Below are 27,840 nucleotides of genomic sequence, written 5' to 3' on the forward strand. Positions count from 1 at the left end.
TAATCTCTGGCTGTCCGTTCCAGTTTCCTTGCGTATGGATGGCTCAGCTTTTGTGACCTACGGGTCCGGAGTTCTTGGCGTACACTTCAACCTCTCTACTATCGAGCTCTTCAGGACGTATTTTTTCCACATACATACATACATACATACATACATACATACATACGTACGGCTCCAGACACAGCAAATAGGCTAAGTCGCGGCATAGTGGCCCTACCTCGTTTAAATTTAAACCTAGTCCCTCTAATCCTCTCACACAGCGTCCACCACAGCGAAGTCTTGGTAGGGACTTCCGGTCTTGCATTTCATACAAGGTGAAAGTTCAACATAATATAACACGCAGCGAATTGCATTCACTGCATGGTGCCTGCTGCAAAGTCGCTGTCGCTGTCTTGCCAGATGGATAAATGCGTTGTAGGCGCACGGGGCGCCCCGCTTGCACCCACATCCTGGCTGCGGGAAGGGACCAACCGCTCCTAGCCCATCGGGGCCTCCGCCGGTACTACAGCGCCGTCGCGTAGAGGACATGCCCGCATCCGAAGGCAGCAAGCCAACGATCGCTCGGACCTACGACATGTGGTGCTGGAGGACGAGACGAAACCCGCCGATGGGACCGTAGTCCAAAAGTGGCTTGACATCTCTTGCGCCCATGTCGACCATCATACCCAGTCAGCTCCCCTCAGCAATTATCTGATTACCAACCTGCCCCTTCTTGAGTTCGCTGACTTTGCGAGTAGCTGCCGGGTGCTAATGCTCGAAATTGACAAGCGAACGGTGGCCGACGTGAACTTGCATCTGTACGCGAGACAGGACATAGCGGCAATAGCGGGCGCAATTCCATTGTAACGTCCAGAATTCTCATGTTTATCCTATTAAAAGCGATAACCTTTATGAAAATAGCTGTTGTCAAGGCTACTTCACCCTGTTGGATGCGGGCATCCATGCAGGGAGTGCTATACGAGAAGCTCGAGGCGTCCCTCTACCTTGCGGGGAGGCTGGGACTCCAGAACCTATTGCACTGCTGCGGACTCTCATAAGGAACCAGCTACAGGCCGCTGGGGGTGCTGTGGTCCTGACGCTTAGTGCCATCGCAACAGCCCCCCTGTACTCCGCAGCATACCCCAGGAGGTGTTGTTTCACAGCTTCCTGCGGGACAGTTTCCTGGAACCTCCAACAAGTGCGACTGGGCTATTGATCTCTGTGCGCTTGAATCAGGTCGCTAAAGCCAGGCGGCGGCAAAAAGTAAGGGCACAAAGTACTTACATGCTGAGTCGAGAAGTGTGGGCAACTGTGCGGCCTATCTGCCCTTCCTGCATTATTTTGTAGTGCATTACGGCCGATGAAGCACATTTGTATGGGCGTGGTTGTGTGTATATCTCTATCTGTGTATGTGGCTTAGCGGCTTGGTAGCACCCCACTCGGCTCATGCATTCAACATTTACCTAAGCATACATCTGATAGGTCCGTTAGTTGATTTGGGCAGATAGGTCGGGTGTGAGGTTGGTAATGTGCGTTACGGTGGCTACTGTCTTGCCCGTACGGCTCGTAAAGATGTGGAAAATGATAGAGCCGCCTGTAGCTGTTTGGCGGAGAACTCGCTTGACACCGTGGCGATGAAAACTAAAGTTCCTAACGCTAATAGGATTGCGTCCGCGGCGCCCTCTTCTCGGCCTTGGATGGTCTGCCCCCCTGACAGTCAACTGCAGGGCCGATTAAGGCTTGTTGATGTTGTTACAGGGTGGTTAAGCTTCACCAGTGGCCTCCTTCCCGAGGCAATTCCCTGCTCTCCCCTGCTAGAGGGGCACCCTAATCCATGTTAATAAAGACACTGCGTGAGTACGCTTGGAATAGCTTGAGTACGGCTTAGGATGGCACGCGTTGTTCGCTATTCGTGTTGTTCGCTATTCCCTGAGCTATTCCCTGAGCTATTCCCTGAGCTATATGCTATTCCCTGAGCTATTCCGGATGGCACGCGTTGTTCGCTATTCCCTGAGCAGAACTCGAACCTGCTGATCAAGAGGCTAAGACGTGTAACCGTAAAGAGAAGCATCAGTAACCACCTCAACACGGAACGGCAACGAGTAATCAGGGGGAAACGCAGGATAAGGTCATCAGTAACCGCACGCTTTATGATAAGTCTGCTGGAACTCAGGTGCCCACGCGGCAGCCGACGAAAACGCTCCCTTACGAGCCAGATTACGAGTCAGATTGGGCGCAACGATAACAGACTACCGCGCAATAAATTTTCGAAAATGACTAGTCAACCCCAAAAACTTACGAAGCTCCTGCAGACGTGGGTGCCGGTACCTCGGTGGCATGCTTAGTGTAGTGAACATTCTGATACACTAGGGTGTTGTGTCCACTGGTGCGGCAGCCACATGCAATCGCCCACGGTGACCGGGGCCATCCTGGTGACCGCCGTCTGGCATGCCTGTGCGTCGTACGCTGGATTGCGGGCCTCGTGTTCCCCATGTCATCGTGTCGCTACTGCTGCTCATGTAAGCTCGGTGGTGCTCTTCGCCAGATGCTTCATCAGAGCTCCCCCAGCAGCGTTTTTTCAAGTATTATATAGGCATAACCGTCCATTGCTGCCAGATTGCTCCGTGGCGTGCAGAACTTAGTATTTGCAATCATAGAATAAATATGAGGGGCCGTAAGAAGGTCACGCCCGTGAGTCAACGCGGCATAGCAGCATGTATGACCGGTTCTCAGATAGCCAAACACGCACAAGGCAATGACTCAAACGTCGAAAAGACAGCGAGATAAGCCTGGAATAAGCCTCACACTCAAGGAATAAATTACGACAACCCTAGCAACTTGGTTACTTAGGTTGGAATAAATTGAGATCCGTCCTAAACGAAAAAAAATCACTGTCTCCCAGCAGACATCCTCATCCGCCTACATAACATTTCCTGATTCCCCCTGCTCCTTACGCATAGCTTTCTTTATCATGCTCTTTCACCATGTGAAGCGGTTGGCGAGCAGTTGGTTATTTAGAATGCACCCAACAAGGTGGCTGTAGGTTACACCAGCCCCACTTAGAGGGTCCGTGAGTTAAGGTCGAACTCGATGCCGCCTTTCCTGTTTGCCGCATTCAATTGGGGCTGGAACTCAAACTCAGTGCTGCTTCCATCCATGCGATGGTGGTGTCTTCAACCCTCGTCGGACATGTTATGCAACCTGTGGGAGCTGTTCAAGGAGTCATCTGTGCGACCACAACAACTGTACGAGATATCCACCCTAAGGTAAGATGCGGAATGAGCCGCTGTAGTGGAGTCGAGGTTGAAGTAAAAACGCAAGTTTGCTGTGCAAACATATGTGTATCGGGAAAAAACATTGGGCCTCAGCGGGGATGAGTAGGTGACTGAGGGGTAAGCTCCATTGGTCGATGGTTGTGGAACAGTGGGCATTTCATAAGTCCAAGGGAGTACGCCACAAGTGGAATGCTGCCACAGGGCATCTGCAGTTCTATCCTGCAGGTGGCCAGCCCAGCTCCAGCTCCCTAGCTTCCAGCTCCCTAGCTGGAACACAGAATTAGGGTTTAGGCTTTTAGTACTCCTCCGGGCATCCGTGTAAAGTTTTGGCGCAGATCCTGCACTGCGAGCTTCCTGCCGTGCACAGGTATCTAATCAGAACTTGGGAATGTACGTAGGGAGATCGCTTAAAAGTGGGGCAAACGAGCATCACGAAACCCATCACGAAATCCTTTTCCGCTTGCTCGATTTGATTACAGTTTGATTTTTTCGCCAAAATCGTGCCAAAAAGAGCTGTGCGGTGTACCATGGCAGCGCTAATGAAGTCACAAAACAGTTAGTGCGGGAATTGACCCATTTGCTTTACAGAAGCGCTTGCACGTCGAGAGTCCCTAAGTGTCCTGCATGTCGGTGGTGCTTTCTGCCTTGGTTTGCCCTGCTTTGCAAGTGGGACAAGTTGCTTTCCGTAGTTGGGTCTTCCATTCATGCTCGAATACAGCTTGCTTCTTAGATATGGAAGCGAAAGGAGGCTTGGGCCCTGAGGGGCTGTGAATGGGCGTCGGCACGGCTCGGGAGTCGGGGCATGATGCGGGTGTTGCAGAGCAGCGTCTGGCAATCGAACATCCGTTGTTCGGAGTGGGGCAGGCAAGCAGCCCAGCTCTCATCAGCATTTCGTCGGCAACCTGTTACATCGATCTCGCGCGCCTTCATTTGACGCATTACGCAGTACAGGAATTCCGCAGGCACTGCACGTCGTCTAGTGACACAAGACACGTGACGAGTTATGAACCAAGGATTGCGTTACCAGCCGTTTTTATTGCATTTCTGGCCATTGCTTGAAACTGTTCCCTGTATTGATGGATGTTACAAGCTTGAGCGAGTTCGTACGGCTCAGAGGCTCATGAACCGCTTTGACAGCGCCGATGATAGAAAAAAGAGAAAAGGAAGACAGAACAGTTTTACGCAAGAGGAAAACGAATGCTTATGAAGGAAAAAAAGCGTCAAACTTGTCTCTGACACATTTGCCTGTTATCGCAGAAGGTGCTCAAGCCGTGAACGAAACATCTCAAAAATTGTCTTCGCAAGGCCGCGCTGATCATCCACTTGCATGATATCACGAATATCCGCCTTGACGGGCACACCGAGATCCCAGAGCTTCTGTCGCGCAGATACAAACGCCGGGCATTCTAACAAAAATGTTTCTCATCCGCAATAGCTCCGTTGCTACGACAAGCAGCGCACACGCGATGCTCACAAGCCCTGTTGCTCTCACTGTTAACCGCCAAGTCGGAGACACACAACCGAAAACGGAGTAGGGCACGACGATGCCGGGGGAATATAACTCGCGTACGGCTTCGGCAGCCCCATCCAGTGCTTATGACGGCACATCTTCACGCCGGTCTTCCTACCGTCCGTAGCGAAGATTCTAGGGTCCACAGCCAGCCTGTCATTCGCCCAGTCGCCGTTGACACGTGCCCCGCGATGTCCTTTGGTTACGGCGGGCCTTTTCCTTTGGATGGTACGCGACTGGACTGCAAAGCAGACACTTGCTTTATCCTCCTAATATTTGCGTAGACCCAATGATATGAGTGATGATGTGCCCGATTGCGCCCATCACCAATTTGGTGTGTGGGCTTTGACTGCAGGTCAAGGGTATGGTATCGCAGGTGTTACTCGACACTTAGACGTTCATGCTGCTTGAGATAATATTTGAATGACTGGGTTATTGCTTTGCTGCTTGCTTGCGAAATAATCTTGACCCGAAGGCAGTGGCGTCCCAAGCGCCGGCCATTCATTTAAAATGACGCTCTGTTGCTATACGATTTGCTTCCGCCATTGGGACAGTCCCTTAAGGAGTGTATGTTGTTCGCCTTCAACTGTGAGCAACATTTACGCGCGATCGAGTCTCGGCAAATGATAGCCATCGGATTCATAATGTTCTGAAGAAGTCATATTAGGCGATACTTTGTGTAACAAATGATGAGCTCGGGCTAGGATTGTCACATCATTAGCTGCAGTACGACGGACATTATCCGCATCCATAAGTCGCTGGGAACATCCGGAGGACATGCTTAAAGCCAGAACTTCCATACGGAAGGTCATAGCATCATACATTTAACTTTCCTGGCGTGATACTTTCAAGCAAAGTCATGAAGGTCCATCAGACGCAGGCCCGCAAGTTGGGCTCTCAGGCATTGTACTTTTCCCATGGTGCGTTCAAAGAACTTCTCTTGTGACTGAGCGATACAGGCCTGTCTCGGTAGCGCCGGGCGCCCTTAACGACCGAGGTCTGTGTTCGCAGGTCCTATCGTGCGGAAGGTTGTAAGCGCGAAGGCACCCGCAGGCTCCCGGCGAGTACAGGTAGGTGCTGTTTTGTCTGAATAATATCCTGAGGAATTTTAGGCTAAGCGGATCTTTTTTGGACAACAGGTCATTCGTGCCCAGGCCGTGTCGGCTCCCGTCGAGGCCAAGGTCGCGAACGGCGTGTCCGCCGCTGCTACTGCAGCCCCTGCAAGCTACGATTACGCTGGCGACATCAGCAAGGTGGGGTGGTGCATGTGGTAGTGGTCATCCCACCGTGGTCATTGGTTCTGACACCTTACCCACCCGAACCCCACCGTTGAGCTTTTCGCAGACTGTCCTGGGCATCATCCTTGGCGGTGGTGCTGGGACTCGCCTGTATCCGCTTACAAAGAAGCGTGCTAAACCAGCGGTGCCCCTTGGCGCAAACTACCGTCTCATCGACATTCCAGTCAGCAACTGCCTGAACAGTAATGTCACGAAGATTTACTGCCTGACCCAGTTCAACTCGGCTTCGCTGAACCGTCATCTGTCACAAGCCTACGTAAGTTTCTCTAGTTAAGAATTTAAGCGTGATTTTCCGAGCTGCGGCCGAAGGTCGGCAGTCATCCCTTTTCCGAAAGTTGACGCCGATAACCTCTAAACCTCTAGCTCGTCCTCGGGGACAAATTATACTTGTGTTTTGCTGATGCAGAACTCATCAGTTGGCGGCTACAACACGCGCGGCTTCGTGGAGGTGCTGGCCGCATCGCAGTCCAGTGCGAATAAGAGCTGGTTCCAGGGTACTGCTGATGCCGTGCGGCAATACATGTGGCTTTTCGAGGAGGCCGTTCGTGAGGGTGTTGAGGACTTCCTTATTCTCTCAGGTACGTTTCGTGTGTAGTGCTGCGGCACGGCTGCGGCACGATGTCTGGGATGCTTCCGACAACTTGCAGCGAGACAGCTTGCACCGACACATGTCGCAGCAGATTTCTGCTCTTAAGTTCCTCAGGTTCTGAATTGTGTCCGTGAGCACATCCTGTGGACGCATGCATGGACGTCACCTTATAACTAACGGGCATTTCCGATGTGTCGAGCCTTCGCCTTTGTGGGTCTAATGAAGGTCCCAATACCTTAGCATCGAGAAATGTCTTGACTTAAACCGCACGGTTGTTTGCGCTGTTGCGCCCGTCCCCGTCATTCCCCCGCGCGGTTGGGGGGAAGAGGGAGCCTTGCTGGGTAACAATGCCACACGTAAACGCGTTGATCCCTTCCTGTAGTGCATCTCGAAAGGCAGTCGGTCCCGCCGTTCCCTTCATCCGATCCACAGCCATCAAATATCTTCGCCCGATATTCACACACGCGTACTGATTGTTCTTGCGGCCCCTGCATCTCTTTTTCTCTTCGCCGACCAAGCTGACTGCACCCACGAACTTGTATGATGCGAACATCCACAAAGCCCATCAGAAGAGTTCGATCAGTTGTATGACAGTTGCGTCTATGAACTCGTCCATGGACCTCCGAGTGACGTTCCCGTCCAGCTCCTTTCACAGTCTCTGGTCATTTGGGCGATCTTAGCATTTGCCATTGAAGCGAGCGGCACATGCCCTTTGCTGCAACTGCTGAAGAAAACGAACCCAGTATCGCAGGTCCATTCGCAATGATTTTGGCCCGATTTGTACTTATCCGGGCGACATTCAGGGCCTATGCCTTTAGTTGGGGGCTACACATTCATGGGTTGATGTGCCTTTCTCACCCTCATATAAACCCGCCTCTCAGGCGACCATCTGTACCGCATGGACTACCGCGACTTTGTCCGCAAGCACCGCGAGAGTGGCGCGGCCATCACCATTGCCGCACTGCCCTGCGCGGAGAAGGAGGCATCCGCGTTTGGCCTGATGAAGATCGACGATGCAGGCCGTGTTGTTGAGTTTGCGGAGAAGCCCAAGGGGGAGGCTCTGCAGCGCATGAAGGTAGACACCTCCATTCTGGGTGTCGACCCGGCCACGTAAGTATTCGGCGGCCACAGTAGCGATAAATGGCGCACAATGCGCAGCGTGCTGGGGTAGGGTGGGGTGGGGCAAAGGAGTGTGGAAGAGGTCGTCAGGTGGACGTGGGAATGTGGGTTCATTTTAAACACAAGAGCAAGCAGAGGGCACGGCGGCCCCGGAAAGCAGGGATCTTAAAGCAGCGAATGACAACGGGGAGAGGAGGGGAACTGTCTTCCTTGGGAGGGAGGGGGCGGTGGGATTTGTGTATGATGGGATGACATAAAGGAGCCTTGTGTGCCCTTACCGCACGTTTCCGCCATGCTGTATCCACACCTCCAAGCATTTCTCGACACGGCGCGAATCGAGTTCTCCATCTCCGTTTTCCGTCCCTCGTTCCGTCCGGTCAAGCGCCTCACCGTGCGCTCGCGGATGAGTGGCTCGGCAAGGGTGGCAGATCCAAAACACGGCTTGTCTATGCGGACTTAGGGAAGGCAAAAGTGTAGCTCCTAAATTTGGAAGGACGCAACACCCTCCGAACGTGAGCAGCTCACCTACAGGGTCTACAGCCCCTAGCGCTGCGTGCCGGCAGTCTTTGCCGACCCCTTCTGACACGCGACGACGATATCGACGGTATCCTATGACCCCTTCGTTGGGCAGGTCGTATGGTTAAAAACATGCAACACACGACTTAGCACACCCACCCCGTTTGGGCCGTTCCTTTGGGCTAAACGGTGCGCTCCTGAACCTTCTGATTACAATACCCAGGTATCTGTAAAACGTAACATTAGGTGCCATCAGCCTGACGTCTTTGGCGCTCAGGATCCCTACGTCGCCCCACTGCGACATGGTTGCGCTTTGTGTATTGGTCATCGTGAAGGTCCAGTTGAAAAGACTGCTCTCCCGGTCATCGGCATTTTCTCCGGACATCCGACTCTTCAGTTTATCCATAAATTTCGCATCTCGTGCTATCCGCGCAGTGCCCAGTCCAAGCCCTTCATCGCGTCAATGGGCATCTACGTTATGTCTGCTAAGGCACTGCGGGAGCTGCTGTTGAACCGCATGCCGGGGGCCAACGACTTCGGCAATGAGGTCATTCCGGGCGCCAAGGATGCGGGCTACAAGGTGCAGGCGTACGCGTTCAAGGGCTACTGGGAGGATATTGGAACCGTAGAGGCCTTCTACAACGCGAACCTGGCGCTTGCAGACCCCTCCAAGGCCCAGTTCAGGTGGGATTGGCAGCAACTGCGATAGAACCTCTGGGGCATTGGAGAACTGGTCTATTGTTGCAATTTTCCAGAGCGTCTCGAGAGGACGTTTATGGGTTGTGTTCGGGGGGTCCTCCCCGTCACCGCCATGGCTTACATTTGACGAAAGGGACGCCGCGGATGGGGTTGGGTGTATCTCAGATGCAAGCAATAACGGCATCTTTCTTGTTTAAATTCTCTAAATCTTCAGGATTTTAGAGTAACCTCCCTTTCATAGCTAAAAGTAGAAGTCCCTCCCTGTCTGCGCGCTGCTCTGCTACGTGTCACATCCGCATGCAGCTTCTACGACAAGGACGCGCCCATCTACACGATGTCACGCTTCCTGCCACCATCTAAGGTGCTTGATGCCGATGTCTCTATGTCCATCATTGGCGACGGCTGCGTGATCAAGGCCGGATCCAAAATTCACAACTCCATCATCGGAATCCGTTCGCTTGTGGGTTCGGACTGCATCATCGATTCGGCCATGATGATGGGTGCTGACTACTACGAAACTCTTGAGGAGTGCGAGTACGTCCCAGGCTGCTTGCCGATGGGCGTGGGCGACGGCTCGGTTGTTCGGAAGGTATGTCCCTGATCGAATTCTGCCCCGTTGCCATCATCTAGACACTTTTCATTTTTTCCACTTCTATGCGCAACGGCGAATATGTATCCGTTATTTGTTGCGCTTCGCGGACGCCATTTGGACCGAACAGGCGATTATTGACAAGAATGCGCGCATCGGGCCCAAGTGCCAGATCATCAACAAGGATGGAGTGAAGGAGGCCAACCGGGAGGAGCAGGGCTTCGTTATCAAGGACGGCATCGTGGTCGTCATCAAAGACTCGTGCATCCCCGCCGGCACAATCATCTGAGGCCTCTCAGCCATCCATCAGAATGACGGGCGTTGAGCGGGACGAGAGGGGCAGGTGCGCATTTGTCCAGGTTGTAGTCTGTTCGCCAGCTCGCGACACCGGATGCATGCAGTTTCAGGAGGTTAGTCATCGCCAGCATGCACGGGAGGGGGCAGAGTGAAGCACCCGCCGGTGCTGCAATCCTGGTTGTGACTCGTCTTGTGTTTCCCCGTCTACAAGAAGACCGGACCTGAGGTGCCTCCGGGAAGGTGGTATGTCTGCGTGTGACGGTTGGAAAAGATAGCGGGTGACTTAAGAGATGCAGAACGCACTTGCCCCAAAGTTGGCCGAAATACCTTGCTTGCAGCAAGGGAGGAGGCATCAAGCAGGAGAGGAACGGACATGAGTTGCGCGGTTTAGCTGTTTGTTAGCGGAAACTGGCGTGTGTACTGGAGGCTGGAGGGAGCGACGGCAATAAGCTTACGCGACCTATAACAAGCTGAACAGCGGCACGAAGGGTTGCTCAATTCTTCTGGCCTGTCCTACCGGCTCTGGGAATGATAGCAGCGGCTATAACAGCATCACAGGCTGGTGATGTGGTTTTTGGTTCGTCTCGCAGCGTTACAGCTGTTTTTTTGGTGAGACATGCCGTACCCCTTGGCTGCGTCCTCCCTGAGCCCCTTCCGAACGATCCAGGTTTTCGCCGCCCTGGCTGTTGGTCACTCTTTGGATTGTGGCATGGAGGGTTCGAGAATTTTTTGTTGGTAGGTTTTGTGCACCAGCATGATGGTTGCGGGGTATGTGGTGACTGCCGGTGTGGGTGCGTCCCAACGCACACGGGCATATCCGCCGTCTTTCGTGGCCGCTCCCATGCAGGCCGCATGTATGTACAGACCAAATTGTTTCCATTCGTCACCGTCGCAATAACAATGTGATGTTCACACGGTAGTGTATTTTCAGGCGTTACCGCCTATCAGCACGCGCTTGAACTGTCGTACGTTGCGTCGTGCCGTGCTGTGCCGTGTACAGTTATAGCTTATGCTGAAAGGCCGGTGGCCGGGGCGTTTTTCCCACAGAGAGAAGTGACTGCGAGGGAAAGTGGAGCATCTGGTTCCCATGCCGCTCTCTTTGTACTTTTTTTGCGGTGGGTGAGTGTCGAAGACGGAGAAATTTCCTGCCTGCCCTTGAGGGCGCTATCCGTGGAAGGGAGATGTGGTCGCAGATTTCCTGGGTGAAGTTTTTTCCGACCAGCCTCCAGTAAACGGAGTGCGGACAGTTGAGGGTGTTGTGTTTTTGCTGCATATGTATGGTCTCTGTCGACTGGAGAAGAAACAATTCCGTCGTTGGAGGTGATGCTGAAGTTTTGTTGACGTATACCGAAAGGAGAGGTTTATGTGTAGATGTGAGATTAATCGTAGCTTTAAACAATTTAGGGTATGATTCTGGTGTTGTTACTATTGAACATACTTGCCAACCTATTTCGCGCGATAGCCGAACTTCATAGATCCACATACCGTAGTGCTACTTATAGTTCGTGCTACAATAATTCGGGAGGCACCACGAATATGTAGCACGTACAAATTCTAAGGTGTCCCAAGGGACCGCAGCCCCGAAATATCGTACCCTCCGAAGCCGGTCGATCAAACTTCGCAAAAACTAGGATTTCAAAAAATAGTCACAAACGTAGGACATGAACAACGCTGGAAAACGTGCAAGACAGGCAACCCTGCTTCAATGCGGGATGAAACCGCTAGCACCAAACGCTCTGGTGAGCGACCGAGCTGGATTGCACCAGTTAGGCTTCATGATGCTGTTGTCGAGGCCCAGCGTGAGCGAATGCAGCACGAGGAGGTTGCTAGCGTGCTAGCGCGAGCCTAGCGTAATGCCTTTTACGTCGGCGTTTCAGTAGTAACCATCCAAACACTGTATTGGCCCGGCCGGCTGGTTATTAGGTCGTTGCCACTGGTACTGAACTGTACGATCGGTCCAGAATTTGCTAGGGCGTTTCCAAAGTGCGAAAATGGTGAGAGACCATGAGCCTAAGGGTTCCCGGTGGAGGGAGACTGACTGGAAGCTGCAGTTTGAAAAGCCCCGAAACTTTGGAAAGGGCCCCGAATTTTGTATCATGCCCGCAAAATCTGGTCCGGCCTTCCCCGAAATTCAGAGAGCACGTACAAATTTCAGAAAGTTTTTTGACCCCTCCCCGAACAAAGCGATCACGAACTATAAGTAGCACTACGGTACATCAGGCGGGCATCATCAAAACAAAGTACAGGGCACAGAAAAATTATTATCCAAAATCCCGTCATATTCTATCATTTAACTCCATGAGAAAGCACATTGCAAACATTTGTACAAACCTCTAAGAATCGTGCCAGGGCCTAGCTCCCTATGTACAGGAATGTTCAGCAAAATCAAGTAGAAGTCCGGAAAACGCACGAAGAAGAACGCGATGCTTACCACTATCACTATCAGCCGAGATACAAATACACCAGCACACATACATACATACAAGATATACTCTTGAGGAATACCACGCCGCCTCCTTATCTCACACCTCATTGCCGATGCCAAAACACAAAAACACTAGCAGTGAACAATGCAAAGCGTACAGAAGAAGAATTTGCGTCCCCCTCCGTTGCATATGCCCCGGCGCTGCTGCGGCCGCGCCACATTTCTCCAGCGTGTTTGCATCGACCGACAATGTACTTCCGCCTCGATGCACGTGTGCCGCCCTCCGCAGCTTATTTCCTTGCGTGCTCGAACGGTGTTATTATGCAAGTTTCCCTTCCCCGTCGGAGGAATTGATGCAACGGATGATATGACAGCTCCGCCGCGTCGCCCGCCTGCATGGCTTCTCTGACGTCCTTTTCCCCTTCGCTGTGCCCAGTAAGACTGTCGTTGACTATATATACCTTCGTCACACATGCTGCTGCAAGTACCGGATCGCTCTCCACAATCCGCGCACCCCAACTGGTTCAAACTACGCACGACTGTTCAAGTGACTACCCTTTATAGCAGTGTGCTGACCTACCTAAACCTACCTACTTGGGCCCTATATGCCAAATGTGAGCGCAACAAGTTCGCCGAATACGGGCGCGCTGCTGCTGCTGCTGTTGCAAGGGGTGGAGGACGCCCTTCTCCATACCACCCCCAACACCACCAACACCGGTACCACCACAGCCAGCACTACTCCCATCCCGCCGCAGCGCTGCAGTGTGGCGGGACACTAAAGCGGCGGCGTATATACCTCTGCCCCCACATCTACACATGCACATACATCGCACGAAAAAATGGACACACACGCACGCGGCACGGCTTCCGGTAGTGCCGTACCCTCGCCGAGGAGCCCCCCCGGGCTATACAGCCACCCAGCCGTAGTCGTACAGCCGTGTCGCGGACGACTGTGCCGGCACCACAGCGCCGGCTGGCGAAGCATCGCATGGCGTAATGCCCCCCTTTGATACCGACAGTGCATGCCACGGCCGCACCTGAGACGAAGAGCCATGTGCCAGTAGAGGCACTAGGACCAAGCTGACGTGGTGGATGTGGGCGCGGATGATACGGCTCTGTGCACCAGGATGCTGGTACGGCACAGCGTCAGGAGCTGTTCCGTGTCCTTGCTGATGATCATGTCGGCAGGGCAGCTGAGGGCCAGCAAGTCCACATTCTCTGTGTCCACAGCCTGTGGAAGCGAGTGGAGAGAAGAGGAGAGAAGGCGCAGGAAGGGATACGCTCTAAGGCCGGACACAGACACGGACCTGGAACCGGCAAGGTGGGAAGGTAAGGGCCATCAGGCATGGCGGTGGAGAACGTTGGGTATGGGTTCAGACGAATGGTGGATGGACGCGGGCAGATTGCCACGGGAGGCCAGACAGTTTTTTTTCTTGCGCGCAGGTACACGAACGAACTACAATGAAATTGGACGGGATGTCTGCGGCTTCATCCCGCGTGTACAACGTATCCCCCTCCAGCGAAGTGGCAGCACACTGCATGGACATTCCGACTCATTCCGCGTCCCATTGCCCTCCAATTTACCGCCTCATCCCTTCCACCAGCATCAATAATTTCCGCTCTCCTCTCCACGCATCTCACCAATTCGCGCTACCCACGCGCACGGCTGCAAAACCCACCTTTGGCAGCTCCACCGCCGCCGACCCCGCATACGCTCGTTCCTCCACCCGCAGTGCCTGCGCCACTGACATGCGCGCCTGTACGAACACGCGGCGCGACCGCATGGTCAGCTGTCCGTCCCGCTCCAGGGCGGCGCTTCGGACCAAGTACAGCGAGTCCGTGCCGGTGGTGAGGGCACCGCTGACAAACTCCACTAGCGGCCCCACGCTGGTAGAGTCCAGATGCACCATGGCGCAAAGCGCGTCCTTGGTCTGGGCACCTGGGCGCCAGATCGGAAGGCAGGGAGGGGGGAAATGTGGAAGCGGCTTGAAGGGTTTGCGGCTTTTTGGGGGTAGGAAATGAAGCAGAGGCAGCCGCATTCCAAATGGCTGGATAAATAGGATGCAAAAGCCCGGGAAAGGAGGGTTAAAGGGATGGCAGGAGTGGGGAAGATTAAAAGTGCGATGTGAAATCAAGGGGTGTCATCGAGTGAAGGAGGGGTGGCCGGGAAGAGGAGTGTATTGGACCCACGCGTCACGACTAAGACTCACCCGCCTGGCCCCCTGTCGAGAAGCTCTTCTGCAACGTCCCACCGGCTCCCCTCGCCGACAGCATCGAACCCCCGGCAGCGCCGCCGTTGGATCGGCCTCCGCTCGGGGGCCCGCTGCCGCCGCCGCTGATCGCCGGGCCACCAGGCGCCCCCGGCATCTGGCTGGGGATGTACAGGTATTTGCCCACCGTGTTGGCCTTCACGATGAGCAGCGGGATAGAGGTGATGGACTTGGCGAGCGAAAGAGCGGAGCTGCCCGCCAGCTGACCCAAATCGGCCGCTGCGCCTGCGACGCACAGTCGCTCGCTGGGGACCTGCAGAATGGGGAGAAAGGAGTAGGGCGGCGATAGTACCACCCGAACATGGATACATAGAAAGCAGAGAGAAAGAAAGCGGAGAGAAAGTGTAAGGCGATGCGACATGAAGGAGGGAGAGAAGGAGAATGAGAGGAGGAGAAAACTGGAGAGAGGCGCAGGCGGCGGCAGTGGCAGTGGTGGCGGGAGGATGACGCGGGGGATGATGGTGTGTCAAGGTACTCGCGAGGACAAGGAAAGAAGCCCGGACTCTCACCACCAGCATCTTCGCCGCCACTCGGGGCACTAGCCCCTGCACCGCCTCCGCAAGGGCCACCCCCAGGGGCCGCACCACCACCTCCCGAATCAGCTGCTGATGGAACTCCAGCTCCTTGTCAGTAACCTGGTCAAGAAGCTCCCGGGCGCGAGTCTGCACGAGGTGGAGGAGGTGTGGGAGGTGGAGGGGTGTGGGATGGGATATTGAGTTCCAGGGCCGGAAAGGAAAGCGTTAAGTAGGGGTCGGGGTTTTAGGGGGAAGGGAGATACGGGTTCAAGGGGCGGAGGATGTGGGCATAAATACATCCGGGTACAGCACATCAGGGATAGGTGGGGGCTGGGACCCAAAGGGAGAGCGGAGTGGGTGCCAAGGATAGGAGATTGGGAGGCGGGCTTTGACTTTTGGGCATTAACCCGATGCGCCCGCTCACTCGCTCACAGATACACGCCTGCCCAAAACCCGCCTGCCAACCTCCCTCCCCCCAACTTTCCCCCCGACCTTGCTGTCCGCTTCCGTGACCATCAGGTACACGTGCAGTCGGTCCACGACATTGTGTACGAACAGTCGGGCCATGCGCAACGCCGGTTTGACTAACCGGCCGTGATCCGGGGTTAACACCAGTAGCACATTGTAACCTGCAGGTGGAGATGGGGTTGGGGAGTGCTGGGGAGTGCTGGGGAGTGCTGGGAAGTCCAGTGTTTAGGGTTTTACGAAGTGGGTCAAGGGGCTGACGACGGGGATGCTGCGGGAGGGAATGCGCGCCACGCCAGACCCCTGGGAACAACCCTTAACCGCAACAGCACTAGAAAAACTCCGAAACCGCAAATTACACCCACAAAAGTTACAACCACCATCATACCAGCTCTTAATACAGCTACCACAAGGAGTTCAAGCGATCAGGATGGGTACTGGAAGATGGTCGTGTGGCGCGGCGACATGTCACACACAGCATCGTAGACACGAGATAACATGTAACCTGATATAGCCACTTAAGGACGTTTGCCCCAACTCCAGGAAGCCGTATTAGGAACCTGTTTAGGCCTGTTGCCCAAACCTAGTCTAATAATCGTAATGGTCTCACTCTTGGGTGCAGCGGTAGCCTCTATTCAACGGGACATGACACGACAGCCCCCCGTCACGGGGGCCCCGTGGCACGTCACGTGGCCATCAGGGCGCACATCGTGTAACGAATTCAGACGCGGGAGACGCGTTATGGAGAGGACGACTGGGCGACTGGGCGAGGTAGGACGGCGGGCGGGAGGCACATGCAGGCGGCATGCCGCAGCCCGTGCGTTCAGCTACATACTCAGCTACATACTACAAGATACAAAATACCTCGATTATTATTTTCAAGCGCAAAGAAAAATGGCGGCGGCGCCGTGCTGCAGGACATAAAGCCTCACCCCCCTCCCTACCCCCCTCCCTACCACCCTCCCTACCACCCTCCCTACCACCCACCCTGCTTCTCCTTGAAGGTGCTGGTGCGCAAAGCCGGTCCCGCCGCCGCCATCATTTTCGCGTGGTCGTACAGCTCTACGGCCTTGCGTCTGAACTCCTTAATGCCGTCCTGCAGGGCGGGAAAGTGGGGGGGAGAGTCAGATTGACAAAGCTCACGCAGACCGGGGCACAATGCACACGACGACTACGCGGGGGACCCTGCGGTGGATACAGCCTTGAAGCCAAGCGAATAGGCACATGGGGCGATAGAGTGTCTGTGGGGGGGGAGGAGAGAAGGTAGCAACCGCCGAGCGACAGGGAAGCTCCCCGTCCATTCTCTCCGTCCCATCTCTCCTCCTCATATACTCCTCATCGGACCAATTTCGCCCTGGACTCTGGCCGCCATCAGTTCCTTCCTCTCAGCCATATAAACCCTCCGCGAGGTCAGGACCGCCGAAAAGAGAGTCAAGAGCTGTCTCAGCTGGCGCTCAGCTGCAAGCCCCAAAACTCTAAAAAATTAAAAATTACCAGTCATACCCGAATGCCGTACTTCCCTCACCTAGCCCATCCAGCTACCGCTTCTTCCCAGAGTCCTCCAAACCACGGCGCGGCTGGTGGCAAACCACGCCTAAACCCGACAGGCCCTTGGCGTGCGTCGTCCTCAGCCCAAACATTTATCGCCCGGCCCCCCCCCCTTTGCCCCCTCCTCCGCCAAAACCCAGGACCCTATAGGAGAGACAGCGCCCAGCCCCCTTCTTGACCTGCAGCTGCAGGATGGTGGCGGTGTGTGCCAGCCACTCCTTGCCGTATATGACCTCACTCATGACGGGCGCCTTGAGGCCCTGGGTACCCAGGATGCAGGCGCAGTTGGCCGGACGGAAAGTGGTCAGGTCGCTGATGTCAAAGGTGGCGTAGGCGTAGAAGTCTTGGGGGCAGAGTGGACGGCAGTAGTGGACCAGGAGGGGGCGACGGGCGCGGAGGGCGATGAGGTGTTAAGAAAAACGACCCTCAGGAAATTTTACTATTTACCCAATATGCAAGTTGAGTTAAAAAAGGCAAGAGGCACGCTCCGAAACCAGGGACGGCATCTCCCCCCACACACACCCTCACGTCACCACACCTTGCAGGTAGACGTCCGCATGGAACGCCGCGGGGTCGACCAGCATCCCCTGGAGCGCCCTGACGTTGAATACGTAGCGGTGCGTGGCGATGTAGAACCCGTGAGGCGAGCTGGCAGTCGTCTGCAGCAGCTTGTAGCTCTTGACGGTGCGCATGCTGCTGGGCCGCAGGTTGCAGTTCGTGGGACCGGAGGGCGAGATGGCGCCGGAGGCGACGGCATCGCCGCCGCCGCTAGCGGCGGCGGTCCCCATCACGGCGGCAGCGGCGGAGGCGGCCACGACGGATCCCTGGCGGGAGGTGACGGCGGAGCCAGATATGGAGGTGGAAGCGATTGTACCGGAGGCAGCAGCGGCTCCGCCGCCGCCGCCGCTGCCGGCTGTGCGAGCCACCCGGGCGAGTACCAGCGAGTCGTGCAGTCGTGCCTCCCGCTCCCGCTCACCCATCGCCACCTCGACCGCCATATTCGCTCCTGACGAGTTTGCGCACATGCAGGGTGAGGGAGCACCGCTTATTTCATCCCCCCAACCAACACCTATACCCCTTCCATGCGTTTCCCCTTGAACCCCTTACTCCCCCCCTCCCTCTCCCTACTGGCGTATCAGTCTATCCTCCTTGGCAACAGCTTCATTCCTTCGTGTTTCGTCTTCCCTCCCCCTGCCCCTCCCTCCTCACCCATCCTGTCCACCGCCGCTAGACCCGCAGCGAGAAAGTCCATGTCGAATAGCGCTTCGGGCCGCAGTCGCTCCACGTCGCTGAACAGACCTGTGTACAGCCAGGAGGCCTTATTCTCCAGGAGCCACTCCAGCACGGAGCCCTGAGGAGAGGTGTGACGCCGAGGAGGGGTCGGTAGGGGGGTAGCTGGGAGGTGTGGTGCGGTGTGGTGTGGTGTAGGAGGGGGAAGACGAACCACAGACGAGCGAAGCAGATAGATAGATAGACAGGTAAATAGATAGATAGATGTGGTGTAGGACGGGGAAAAAACCCCATGCCGATTCGGACTCTTCCAGAGAAAGGAAAGGATCCTTGACGGCCGTGCAGGTGAAGAGGAAGCGGATCATCACATGCAAAATGTGTGTGTGTGTGTAGAGAGAGAGAGAGAGTAAAAATTTCCGACACCCACCTGCAAAACCTCCTCAACACCCGTGCGCACTGCTACCCACTGCGCCGTCCCCCCCCCCAAACAAACGTCACGTCAACACCTTGGCGGTCATTCCTCTCTCGCCTTAACCTCCTCCTCCCACCTCCCCACCACCATGATGCTAGTCGGCAGCTGCACCCATAACTTCCGCATAATATTCCCCTCGCCCCCCCTACAGCCCCCAAACCGCCATCTCCCCCTTAGGGCGCCCCTACCTGCAAGCACTGCGGCTCCGAGCCGTCCGCGGACAGCGTGTAGGCCTCCGCGGGGGAGTTCAGCAAGAACATGGCGTAGCCTGCAGTGAGGCGCAGCCAGCGGGGACGAAATGTGGTTGTGGGCGTACGTATGTATGTATGTATGTATGTATGTTGTTACAGGGTGGTTAACTTCGCCAGCGGCCCCCTTTCCCGGGGCAGTCCCTGCTCTCCCCTGCTAGAGGGGCACCCTAATCCGTCACCCCATCCGACTTCAGAATGTATTCGTTGAGTTCGGCAACTCACCACCAGCATCCAACCAAATCTAGCGGATCAACGGCGCATCAACTTAGTTCCTGGTCAGCTCGCAAGTTGATATTATCACGTCCTACACCGTCCATAAGATGGGGGGCCACCTCCCATTTCATCACTCCTCAAACACCCGAGGAGCCGGCAGGCGGATTTGAACCCGGGTCGACTGGGTCAACTGGGAGCAGAAGTCAGGCCTTAACCTCTGCCAGCCGCCTGCCTATGTATGTATGTATGTATGTATGTATGTATGTATGTATGTATGTATGTATGTATGTATATATGTAGTATGCGGAGATATGCAATCGCGGTTCAACATCCATGTCCAAGCAGTGAGGCATCTACAGCTGCCTGGAGGCGAACGGGGTTGAGGGGGAAAGGGCCGACGGAAGGGCCCGGGTCCGATCTGAACACGGAGGGGATATGGGGCCCCGGTGCACGAGGGGGGGCAGACAAGCGCAAGGAGGGAGGGGTTGGGAGTCATGCGGGAGGGAAGCGAGGTGGCGGACCGCACGGCACCAGGCACACACACGGTGCTTTATGGTGTATGTATCTAGGATTGATGTACGCAGCTGTGCAGCGGTCCCTCCCCGTATACACACCAACACACACGCATGCAGGTCTAATATCGGTGCCGGCAGATAATACCGTGTGCCGGCGCCCTCCAGTACTCCACTTACCCGTGCCCAGCATCAGTCTCGAGGAGCCCTTGACGTGCGCCAGGTGGCCCGACCGCATATCCTGAGGCGGGAGGGGTACCGGCGGGCCGGGACCCCCGAGGGGAGCAGTGTGCGTGTGTATGTAGATAATGTTGTAAAAACATCAGCGGGGGCCAGGAACCCCCTGGAACAGCAGAGCATGTGTGGCGAAGGGGCCGGGACGGGGTTGGAAGAGCCGGGGTTGTGGCGAAACTCGGTAAGAACAACAACACGGTCGTGCAACACGGGAGCCTTGCAAGATCTGTTTCCTTTGCGGGACACACACACACACACACAGACGCAGACACACGCGTGAGCACCCAGGGCGCAGCTACCTGCGCAAAGCCATGGAACCTAGGCAGCGGCAGCAGCACCACGTTGCTGTGGTGCAGTCCGAAGAAGTTCCATTTGGCCAGCTCGTTCACCACGAAGTACTCGCACTCGCAGTCGATCGCCAAGACGACCTAAGGCGGATGGGAAACGGGTCGGGGGGGGGGGGAGGGCTTCGAACCACGAACGAGTGAAGCTGATATCAAGGTCCCGGGAAGGGTCGAACGGGGGAGGGGGGGAGTTAGGGAAACAAAGTAAAAAAAAGTGTAAAAAAACGACAAAGGTAAAGAGCGCACGGCACGCACCGCGCCGCGCGGCCACAAACTGTGGCGCACACATGCATGGTGTTGCTGCTCTGCTGCACAATGCTACACATTTATCAACCTTCCCTTCCTTTCCGGTGCTCACCTTCGTCTGCCGCAACGCCACTGCGCCGTACCACATCTCAACCGACACCGCCGCGTGCAGCAAGTGGCGACCTGCAACCGATAACCGCTCTAACCGCTGACCGGACGGCACCTGATAACGTTGGAAGCACGCAGGGTGTTAAGGGAGACAGGCTTTGAGTGCAGTAACGGACTATCGGTAGATTGATACATTATCTGAAATAAAGAGGGAGAGCGAAAAAGTGTGTTGCCGCACACGCCGCAGTGCGTGTGCGAGAGAAAATTCCGTCAAAGCCCGGGGGCCATGGACGATATATATATATATATATATATATATATATATATATATATATATATATATATATACACACATATTATATATAAAACATGTGGGTATATGTATATGTATAGTATGTGTGTATATATTGAGAGTCAACTACGCCGTACAAACTGAAAGTCATGGTTATTACATGACCTTCATTCTGAACGACCCCCATCCCCCGGGGATGGGACGTGCCTTGTTCGGCGCCATCTCCTTGATGGCCTGCCACAGGTCTGTTGCCACCAGGGGGGACACCTCGTCACCGCCCATCTCGCTCATGCGGCCGTCGTCGATGAAGAACAGCGCGATGGACCCTTGGGTGAGCGCAGCGTCGACCGCATTCGAGTAAACTGTAGTACGGCAGAGAGTCCAAGCAGACAGGCGGGACAGGCGAGACAACAGAACATGGGTCAATAATTGTAACACCCGCAGACAGACAGACAGACAGACAGACCTATATTCGAACATATTCTGTTCGGGCCCGCTGTAACAAGGCTCAACCATTTCGCGCACGTACATACTTCAAAATGTATACACGCTTGATGCGTACGTGAGTGAAGTACGTGTGGACTGCCCTACCCGCCTCCATCCCCTCCACACAACCCCCCACCACACACAGTCAGCCACACACACATGCAATGCTGATGCCGGAACGACACCTCCGCCGCTGCACGGTGCGCGCCATCACCAAACACGTGTAAAGATAAAGATCTCTCCTCAACCCCTCGAACGTGCGCGAGACAGCGCTGGCAACCTCCTCCAGGTCGCTCAGGTTTCAGGTGTGTCAAGGCAAAGCATGTACTGGTAACCCCCATAAGCAGCAGACTTCCGGGTAAGAAGGCACCTCGCAACTGGTACCCAAGCTTCGGGCCCGGATATACAACACGCAGCGGCAGGACGGCATGATTCCCCCACGTCTCCATGATTCCCCCTCGCACGCCCTTCCTCCCAATCGCCCCAATCCCCAATCGCCCCAATCCCCCGTCCCATGCTCACCGGACGCCGACGCCGCGGTGGTATTGATGACGTGGGGCGCCGCCCAGCTCGCGTCCTCAATCCATTGGGAGTTGCTGCGGTTAGCGTACACCGCCAGCACCTGCTCAGCAGCGTGGCGGATGATCTGCCACTTCTGATATGTGGTCATCACGCGCTCCTGGTGTGGGGCGCGAGGGGCGCGCGGAGTGGGGAACGCGAACAAGTAAACATGCGAGATAGATAGAGTCCAGCTACAAAATAAGCAAAATATCCAAAATACAAAGCCTGGATGGAAGAAGCAAAGTCAGTCAGGTGCGAACCCGGGTTCGGGTGGGGTTCCGGAAAGGGGGGCTCGCAAGTGGGGGCTCGCAGGTGGGGGCTGTGCAGGGCATTGACAGAGCTGGACCTCTGGACCTCTGGCGTGCCAGGACAGGACCCAGTGGTGGACAGGAGCGCCTAAAGCGAAGCCAGGCGGGGGCAACCCGTGTAACAAAGCAGCCTTTGTACGGCAGGACTTTTATTACACGGAGTGCATAGTTCATAACCGTGTGGGCGAAAAAAGTGTCCTGCCATGGAGTGCAATTGCGGCAGTGCCCTTTCCGCCGCCGCCGCCGTGTTACACAATCGCCAGCGGATTGCGACCAGGATTTGGATCCAAACCCGAAGTATGTAAATTCCGGGAGGAGAAAGAGGTCTTTGAAAGACAGGGCACTTCAGCACAGAAGGAGCAACAGCGGTAGCAGCAGCAGGACCGGCAGCAGCAGCAGAGCCATGGCGGTACAACCGCCTTAGCAAGCAAGCCGCGCTCCATCATACGGGCCCTTGGTAAGCAGCTCCCGGTCCGTCCGGCCGACATCCCAGGCCTCCCTGCAGCCGCCCGCTGAGGGATCTGCCCGCGGAGCAACACCAGCCCTCGAGCCGGGCAGCCGTTCTGAATCCCCAGTGTGCCCCAGACTCGGGCCCCGCGACTACGCGCTCTCACCTCTTCCTCATCAAAGAAGAATTGGTCCAGGGCATCGTCGCCCACGCCTGCGCTTGATAGAAGAGGGGGTAAAGTTCTAAACACGCCAATTTTTCAAAAATATTTTGGGCGCATTTCGTCACTGCGCACGTGTTTGTGCTCTTGTGCGGTGGTCAGGCAAGAATGCACCACCGGACGGCTCCCAAGCCTCCTTTGAATGACCTCGTACTCTCACCCGCACGGCACCAGGGCCAGCCAGCGCAGCCCTCGCAAAGCATCCGGAGAACTATAACCAAACCCTCTTTTCCCACCTCTCGTACCACCGTCCTCTAGTGCAAAGCATTAACGCTTCGTTGGCCACCGTCGGTATCCATGTGCCTGATGAGCAAACATCATAACCAGGGGGGCTGCTCCAACCACCCTGCTCCAAAACCAAGACTCCACCCGTAGCGTCGCCCTCTCCCGCCGCCGCCTTTCCTCCGACTCGACGGTGACTGACGCTGTGATCACACAATCCTGATATTCCGTACACTCAAAACTCACATGTACAATTGACCCAAATGCCAAATTTGCCTGTACGACAACTGCTGATAATTGCTTCTTCTGACCCAGATGGCACATGTGTTCTTCCCGGGTAGTTTCCCCCCCCCCTTGAGCTCCCGGATCTCACCTGTCTGAATGATTTGATGCAGTGCCCCTTGGAAGCTACCAAACTGATCAAAGTTGGGTCCCAGCGAGTCCTCCACCCTCTCGCCCACCGTCTCTTGGTTCATGGGAGCCAGGTACCGTCCACCAGCCAGCTTTTCGCCAAGTTGCTCCAGGGCCGCTGCCTTGTTCTTCATCAGCTTGCTTAACCAGGAACGCTTGGCCTCACCGCCCACTTTAAGTGACTCGTGTGCTTGCTGCAATTTGGAGAGCCCGGCGCGCCCGGCGGAGAAGTTTGCTGGTTCCCTGCGTTATTGGTGACCAGGAATGTGATTCAGGAGGGGGAGAGGAGGGGGAGAGGAGGGGGAGAGAGAGAACGGGGACGAGGACCTGAGCTTACGGTGGGAAGGTGATGGGCAGGTGGGAAGGGATGGTCGACGGGAGAAGTGGGGAGGGAAGTGCGGTAAGGAAAATCAGGACCAGGATTAGTTTTATTAAGAATCTTTCGTACTGATCTTCACAGGAGAGCGAAGGGAACGGACGGAGTGGTGGAAGGCAATGCGATGGATAATGAGAGGGGTCGGGCTGCGGGGGAAGTTTGGGAAGTGTGCAAGGAACTCAGAAATGAACTGCCGGCGCCCAAAGTCCGGTGGCTGCTGGCTGGGGGGGGAGAGAAGAAGTGTGCCAGAGTTGCACAGACACGGGAGGTGTGGGTGCTGCAGCATAGCAGGCCGTGGCTTCCTAGGTGGATACGTCGGTAGAAGATGGAAATTGGGTTCTGTCCATATGCGGCATAGCACCATTCTGAAGCCCAGTTATCCTCTCCATACCCTAACCCACCCTGGCCCGACTTCCAGACCCTGTTTAAGAGCTCCCAACAGCCCTGCTAGCAGATATGGGACCCAGTGGCAGTCAACATGCTCTCTGTTCATACTACTGGCGATCCCACACGATGCACACACGTGGTAGCCAAACTCTTTAGGCACAAACGAGGATGTACGGGAATCATTACGTGCTCGTCACGAATGCGGGGGGGATTCGTACTTGGTTTGGACGCTCTTGATCTGAATAGCCAGCTTCTTTACAAGCTCCTTCTTAGACTTCTCCAGTTGCTGCCTATACTCCTGCTCGGCTGACATTTGGCCGGTTGGGGAGACAGACGGCTCCTCGGTTGGGGGGCTCCGGGGCGGGCAATTCGAAGTGTGTTTGGCCAACGCAGTCCGTGTTTTCCTCCTGACCTCTGCGGCCGCAGTCGCTCTGCTTTGGGAAGGACGCATCCATTGCGTCCTGCTTAAGGCCACTGAAGATGCACCCCCTGCGGACTTTTGGCTAATCACTGACGGTGCTAATGTAGAGGGTTGAGCGTTTAGACCGCCGTTTCGCTCATGCTCCAGCTCTCCATTTTCAAGCTTACTTCCCTCCTGACCCATTCCGTTGAAAGAGACGCCCGAACCACAATCGTAAAAAAGTTGGCACGGACAGATGACTTCTAAAATTGCTGCAGGAGAAACCTAACCGAAACTTCGATGAACAGGATACTCAGAAAGGAATAACTATGCTACAATGTTCACCCATGCAAACGGAAATCGTCTTTGTGACTTTCCGCGGCCTTGACCACGGGCGCGTAAAACGGTTGAGCTTGGCGACGTTCGCTGCACAGAATTCGATAGATCTTGAACAATTAGAAAATACTAGATTTAACGCAGAAGGATACGAAATAGGATAGCTGTGCATATATGGCTTTGGGATAGAAGCATACACATGTCGATACCCATGCATGCTCACTTTTAATACGGCAATGGTGGCCGGTCCAGGTTGTCATCGCTACGTGAAGAAATGTGTGCATAATCAAGTTGTAATGTGAATAACCATCATAACACTTCCAGAAGTCAATTGCTGCAACCAGAAGTTGCGGAGAATTGAGGATATGGGCCCTGGGTTTTGGGAACGTATGCCACGCTAATTACGTGGCTGCGTCATGTGTGAAAACGTTTGCCGTTTGGGATGAGGCTCTGGGATCTATTTCTGTTGACGGATGGCCGATGTGTCGAGTGCGACGTGACGAGAACGAAGGCTAGTAGCTCAGATTGTTTGTAAGAATGAGTCGTTCCAGCAAAAAACGCACGGCGGATGAAGCCGCCGCTGCGCAGCAAGAGCAGGGTGACACCAGGCTTGAACTGGATGTGATTACCGGCTCATTATGGCAGCCAACGTGCCAAGCACTAGATCCAGTTCCTAGCAAGGTGTGCTTTTGGGATTAAAGGCCGTTGTGGTGCGTTTGCAAATCCTGGGGTGATGTTTCTCTGGTGATGCTACTTGCGCCAAAGGCGACAGCGACAGCGCAACCGCACGCCCTTAGCCCCATGCCCCGCACCTTCAAACCTCTCCCATACAGATCCGCATGCTCGAAATCCCAAGCATCCCGCCCGCTTACACCTTAACCCACGCACGCCACCACCACTACCCAAGTCCACCTTCCTCTGGTTTTCCCCCCTTGCCGCACAACCCGTCCTGCTTCACACCATGTTTTGCTTCCCCTACATTTCCATCCCCACAGACCACCCCTACACCATTACGGCATCCCCTAATTTAATCCGCGGCCCCCACTTGCCCTCCATGCACACGTCCAAACCTTCCCTCCCCAACCTCCACGCCGTCAAACCCCACACCCGTTCTCTCCGTTCCCACGCCCGCCCACCCCCCACCCACCTATATCCCCCCTCCCTTCCCTCCGTCCTGGTCCCCCTCCCCTCCCTGGACCTCCTCCCCAGATCCCGTTGGTCTTCGATGACGAGCCGCATTACCGCCGTACATTTGAGCCCCTCCTTATTGAGGAGGCCCGGGGCAGTCTCAGGGCCGAGTTTGATGAAGCCATGCTCGCGGGCAGGGGCTGGCCAGTGGCCGTAACCAGGTATGCCTCATCTAGAATGAAGTACATTAAGTACGCTGAAGTACATTGTACGACTCCCCTTCCTAGCAGTACTAACCTCAACATCCCCCTCCCCGTTCCCTCTCCCTCCCCATTCCCCATTCCCCGATACACACATCACACATACAGCTGATTAAAAAACACATACACACACGCTCACAACCCCTCCCTTCCCCACCTTCCCCCCTCCAGATGCGCCCCTGCCAAGGACGGCGTCTTCAATCTCACTCTTCGCCCCGGGGAGAGGGGCCACGTCATCAACATGCGGGAGGGCGCCATAGTGGTCCTCATAAGGCCCTCACCCACATCCTCCTCCGGACAAGAAGGTCAACAACAGCAACAGCAGCAGCACTCACAACCGGGCAATTTGGTCGCGCTGGCACGAGCGGCGATATCCGCGGGGCGGGGGTGCATGGTGAGTTGAGGGGGGTGTTGAAAGGGGCAGAGAATTTGTGTGTGTGTGAGAGAGAGAGAGAGACGGGGGAAAATTCTATGATGCCAAGTCAAGTGAAGGGAGAACGATAACGGCCCTGATGTCCAAAGTTGCGAAGAGCTGCTAACGGAGTCCAGAGCCGCCCCCAGGAGACGCAGCTGCTCTTCCGCGGACCGCATTACCGGCATTCGTCCTGGGCCGGTGGCTGCCCTCGGCGTGCACAATTGTTGATGCCCAGCGTTGTGTCGGGGTGTGTGTACTGCATGTACTGCATATGATTTCCCCCCCTTTTTCTCCTCCCTGCCATGCCTTCTTCGCATATTGACAATTTGCCCCTGTATTTCCCGAGTCATGTGGTTACGCCCTCCACCCCCCCCTTTTGCAGCCCGGCAGCGGTAGCGGCGGCAGTAGCAATGTTAGCGGCAGTGGTGGCGGGGCGGGGCTCCCGCCCCCCGGCACCCCCCCGGCTGGCTCGGACGCCCCGGTGTGCCCCTTGCTGGCGGCTCTGGTTCGAATGCGGTGTCGCGACGGGGGCCAGGCTCTGGAGGTGGCGGTGAGGCCGTCGTGTGGCCACCAGGCGCACCAGGAGGGGGACAGCCCATGTAACCAGGTGGGGGGGGAGGGAGGGGGGGTGAGAGGGAGGAGGGAGGGAGGGAGGGGGGGGTTGGCGGATATTCTGTGGGACCGTCCTGCAGAACCTCTTGTCTATGCCACTGACATCTCCCGTACTCTACACGCACACTTTCTCTCACACATACACACACACACACGGGACATCGGCAGTTGGGCGTTGGGAAGTTGATTGTTTGCTCTTTGTATACGATTTCCCTCTTCCCCTTTTGCCTCGTCAACCCAACACACATACACACAGGCACTGCACATGATGATC

The 27,840-nt window shown here is 55.5% G+C and overlaps 3 protein-coding genes across 3 annotated transcripts; 2 read left to right on the forward strand and 1 right to left on the reverse strand.

Annotated features, from left to right (window-relative positions):
* The first annotated feature begins 5,556 nt into the window (after window positions 1-5,556).
* Window positions 5,557-11,309, forward strand: VOLCADRAFT_76956 (uncharacterized protein). The gene is made up of 9 exons (XM_002956022.1): window positions 5,557-5,684; window positions 5,776-5,834; window positions 5,904-6,017; window positions 6,109-6,318; window positions 6,469-6,640; window positions 7,533-7,761; window positions 8,722-8,970; window positions 9,289-9,574; window positions 9,705-11,309. Exons 1-9 carry the CDS (start codon window positions 5,624-5,626, stop codon window positions 9,861-9,863), a joined length of 1,539 nt encoding a protein of 512 aa, XP_002956068.1. The 5' UTR covers window positions 5,557-5,623; the 3' UTR covers window positions 9,864-11,309.
* Window positions 11,310-13,201: 1,892 nt separating this feature from the next.
* VOLCADRAFT_119275 (uncharacterized protein) lies at window positions 13,202-24,728 on the reverse strand (the record flags this gene model as incomplete). The annotated part of the gene is made up of 21 exons (XM_002956081.1): window positions 13,202-13,333; window positions 13,420-13,527; window positions 13,976-14,235; window positions 14,507-14,663; window positions 14,694-14,819; window positions 15,076-15,228; window positions 15,574-15,710; window positions 16,534-16,642; window positions 17,274-17,437; window positions 17,633-17,918; window positions 18,021-18,100; window positions 18,304-18,445; window positions 18,985-19,064; window positions 19,953-20,013; window positions 20,306-20,434; window positions 20,709-20,819; window positions 21,162-21,358; window positions 22,005-22,161; window positions 22,966-23,012; window positions 23,615-23,895; window positions 24,634-24,728. 21 exons carry the CDS (start codon window positions 24,726-24,728, stop codon window positions 13,202-13,204), a joined length of 3,012 nt encoding a protein of 1,003 aa, XP_002956127.1.
* Window positions 24,729-25,688: 960 nt separating this feature from the next.
* On the forward strand, window positions 25,689-26,651 carry VOLCADRAFT_119276 (uncharacterized protein; the record flags this gene model as incomplete). The annotated part of the gene is made up of 3 exons (XM_002956023.1): window positions 25,689-25,832; window positions 26,361-26,500; window positions 26,648-26,651. 3 exons carry the CDS (start codon window positions 25,689-25,691, stop codon window positions 26,649-26,651), a joined length of 288 nt encoding a protein of 95 aa, XP_002956069.1.
* Window positions 26,652-27,840: the final 1,189 nt, after the last annotated feature.

This window comes from Volvox carteri (genome assembly GCF_000143455.1).
Source record: "Volvox carteri f. nagariensis unplaced genomic scaffold VOLCAscaffold_57, whole genome shotgun sequence".
NCBI lineage: Eukaryota > Viridiplantae > Chlorophyta > Chlorophyceae > Chlamydomonadales > Volvocaceae > Volvox > Volvox carteri.

Coding starts and splice junctions, on each gene's coding strand:
- VOLCADRAFT_76956 (XM_002956022.1), top strand. CDS start 5,624: ATGAAGGTCCATCAGACGCAGGCCCGCAAGTTGGGCTCTCAGGCATTG. Junction 7,762..8,721: donor CTGGGTGTCGACCCGGCCAC/GTAAGTATTCGG, acceptor CTATCCGCGCAG/TGCCCAGTCCAAGCCCTTCA. Junction 9,575..9,704: donor ACGGCTCGGTTGTTCGGAAG/GTATGTCCCTGA, acceptor TGGACCGAACAG/GCGATTATTGACAAGAATGC.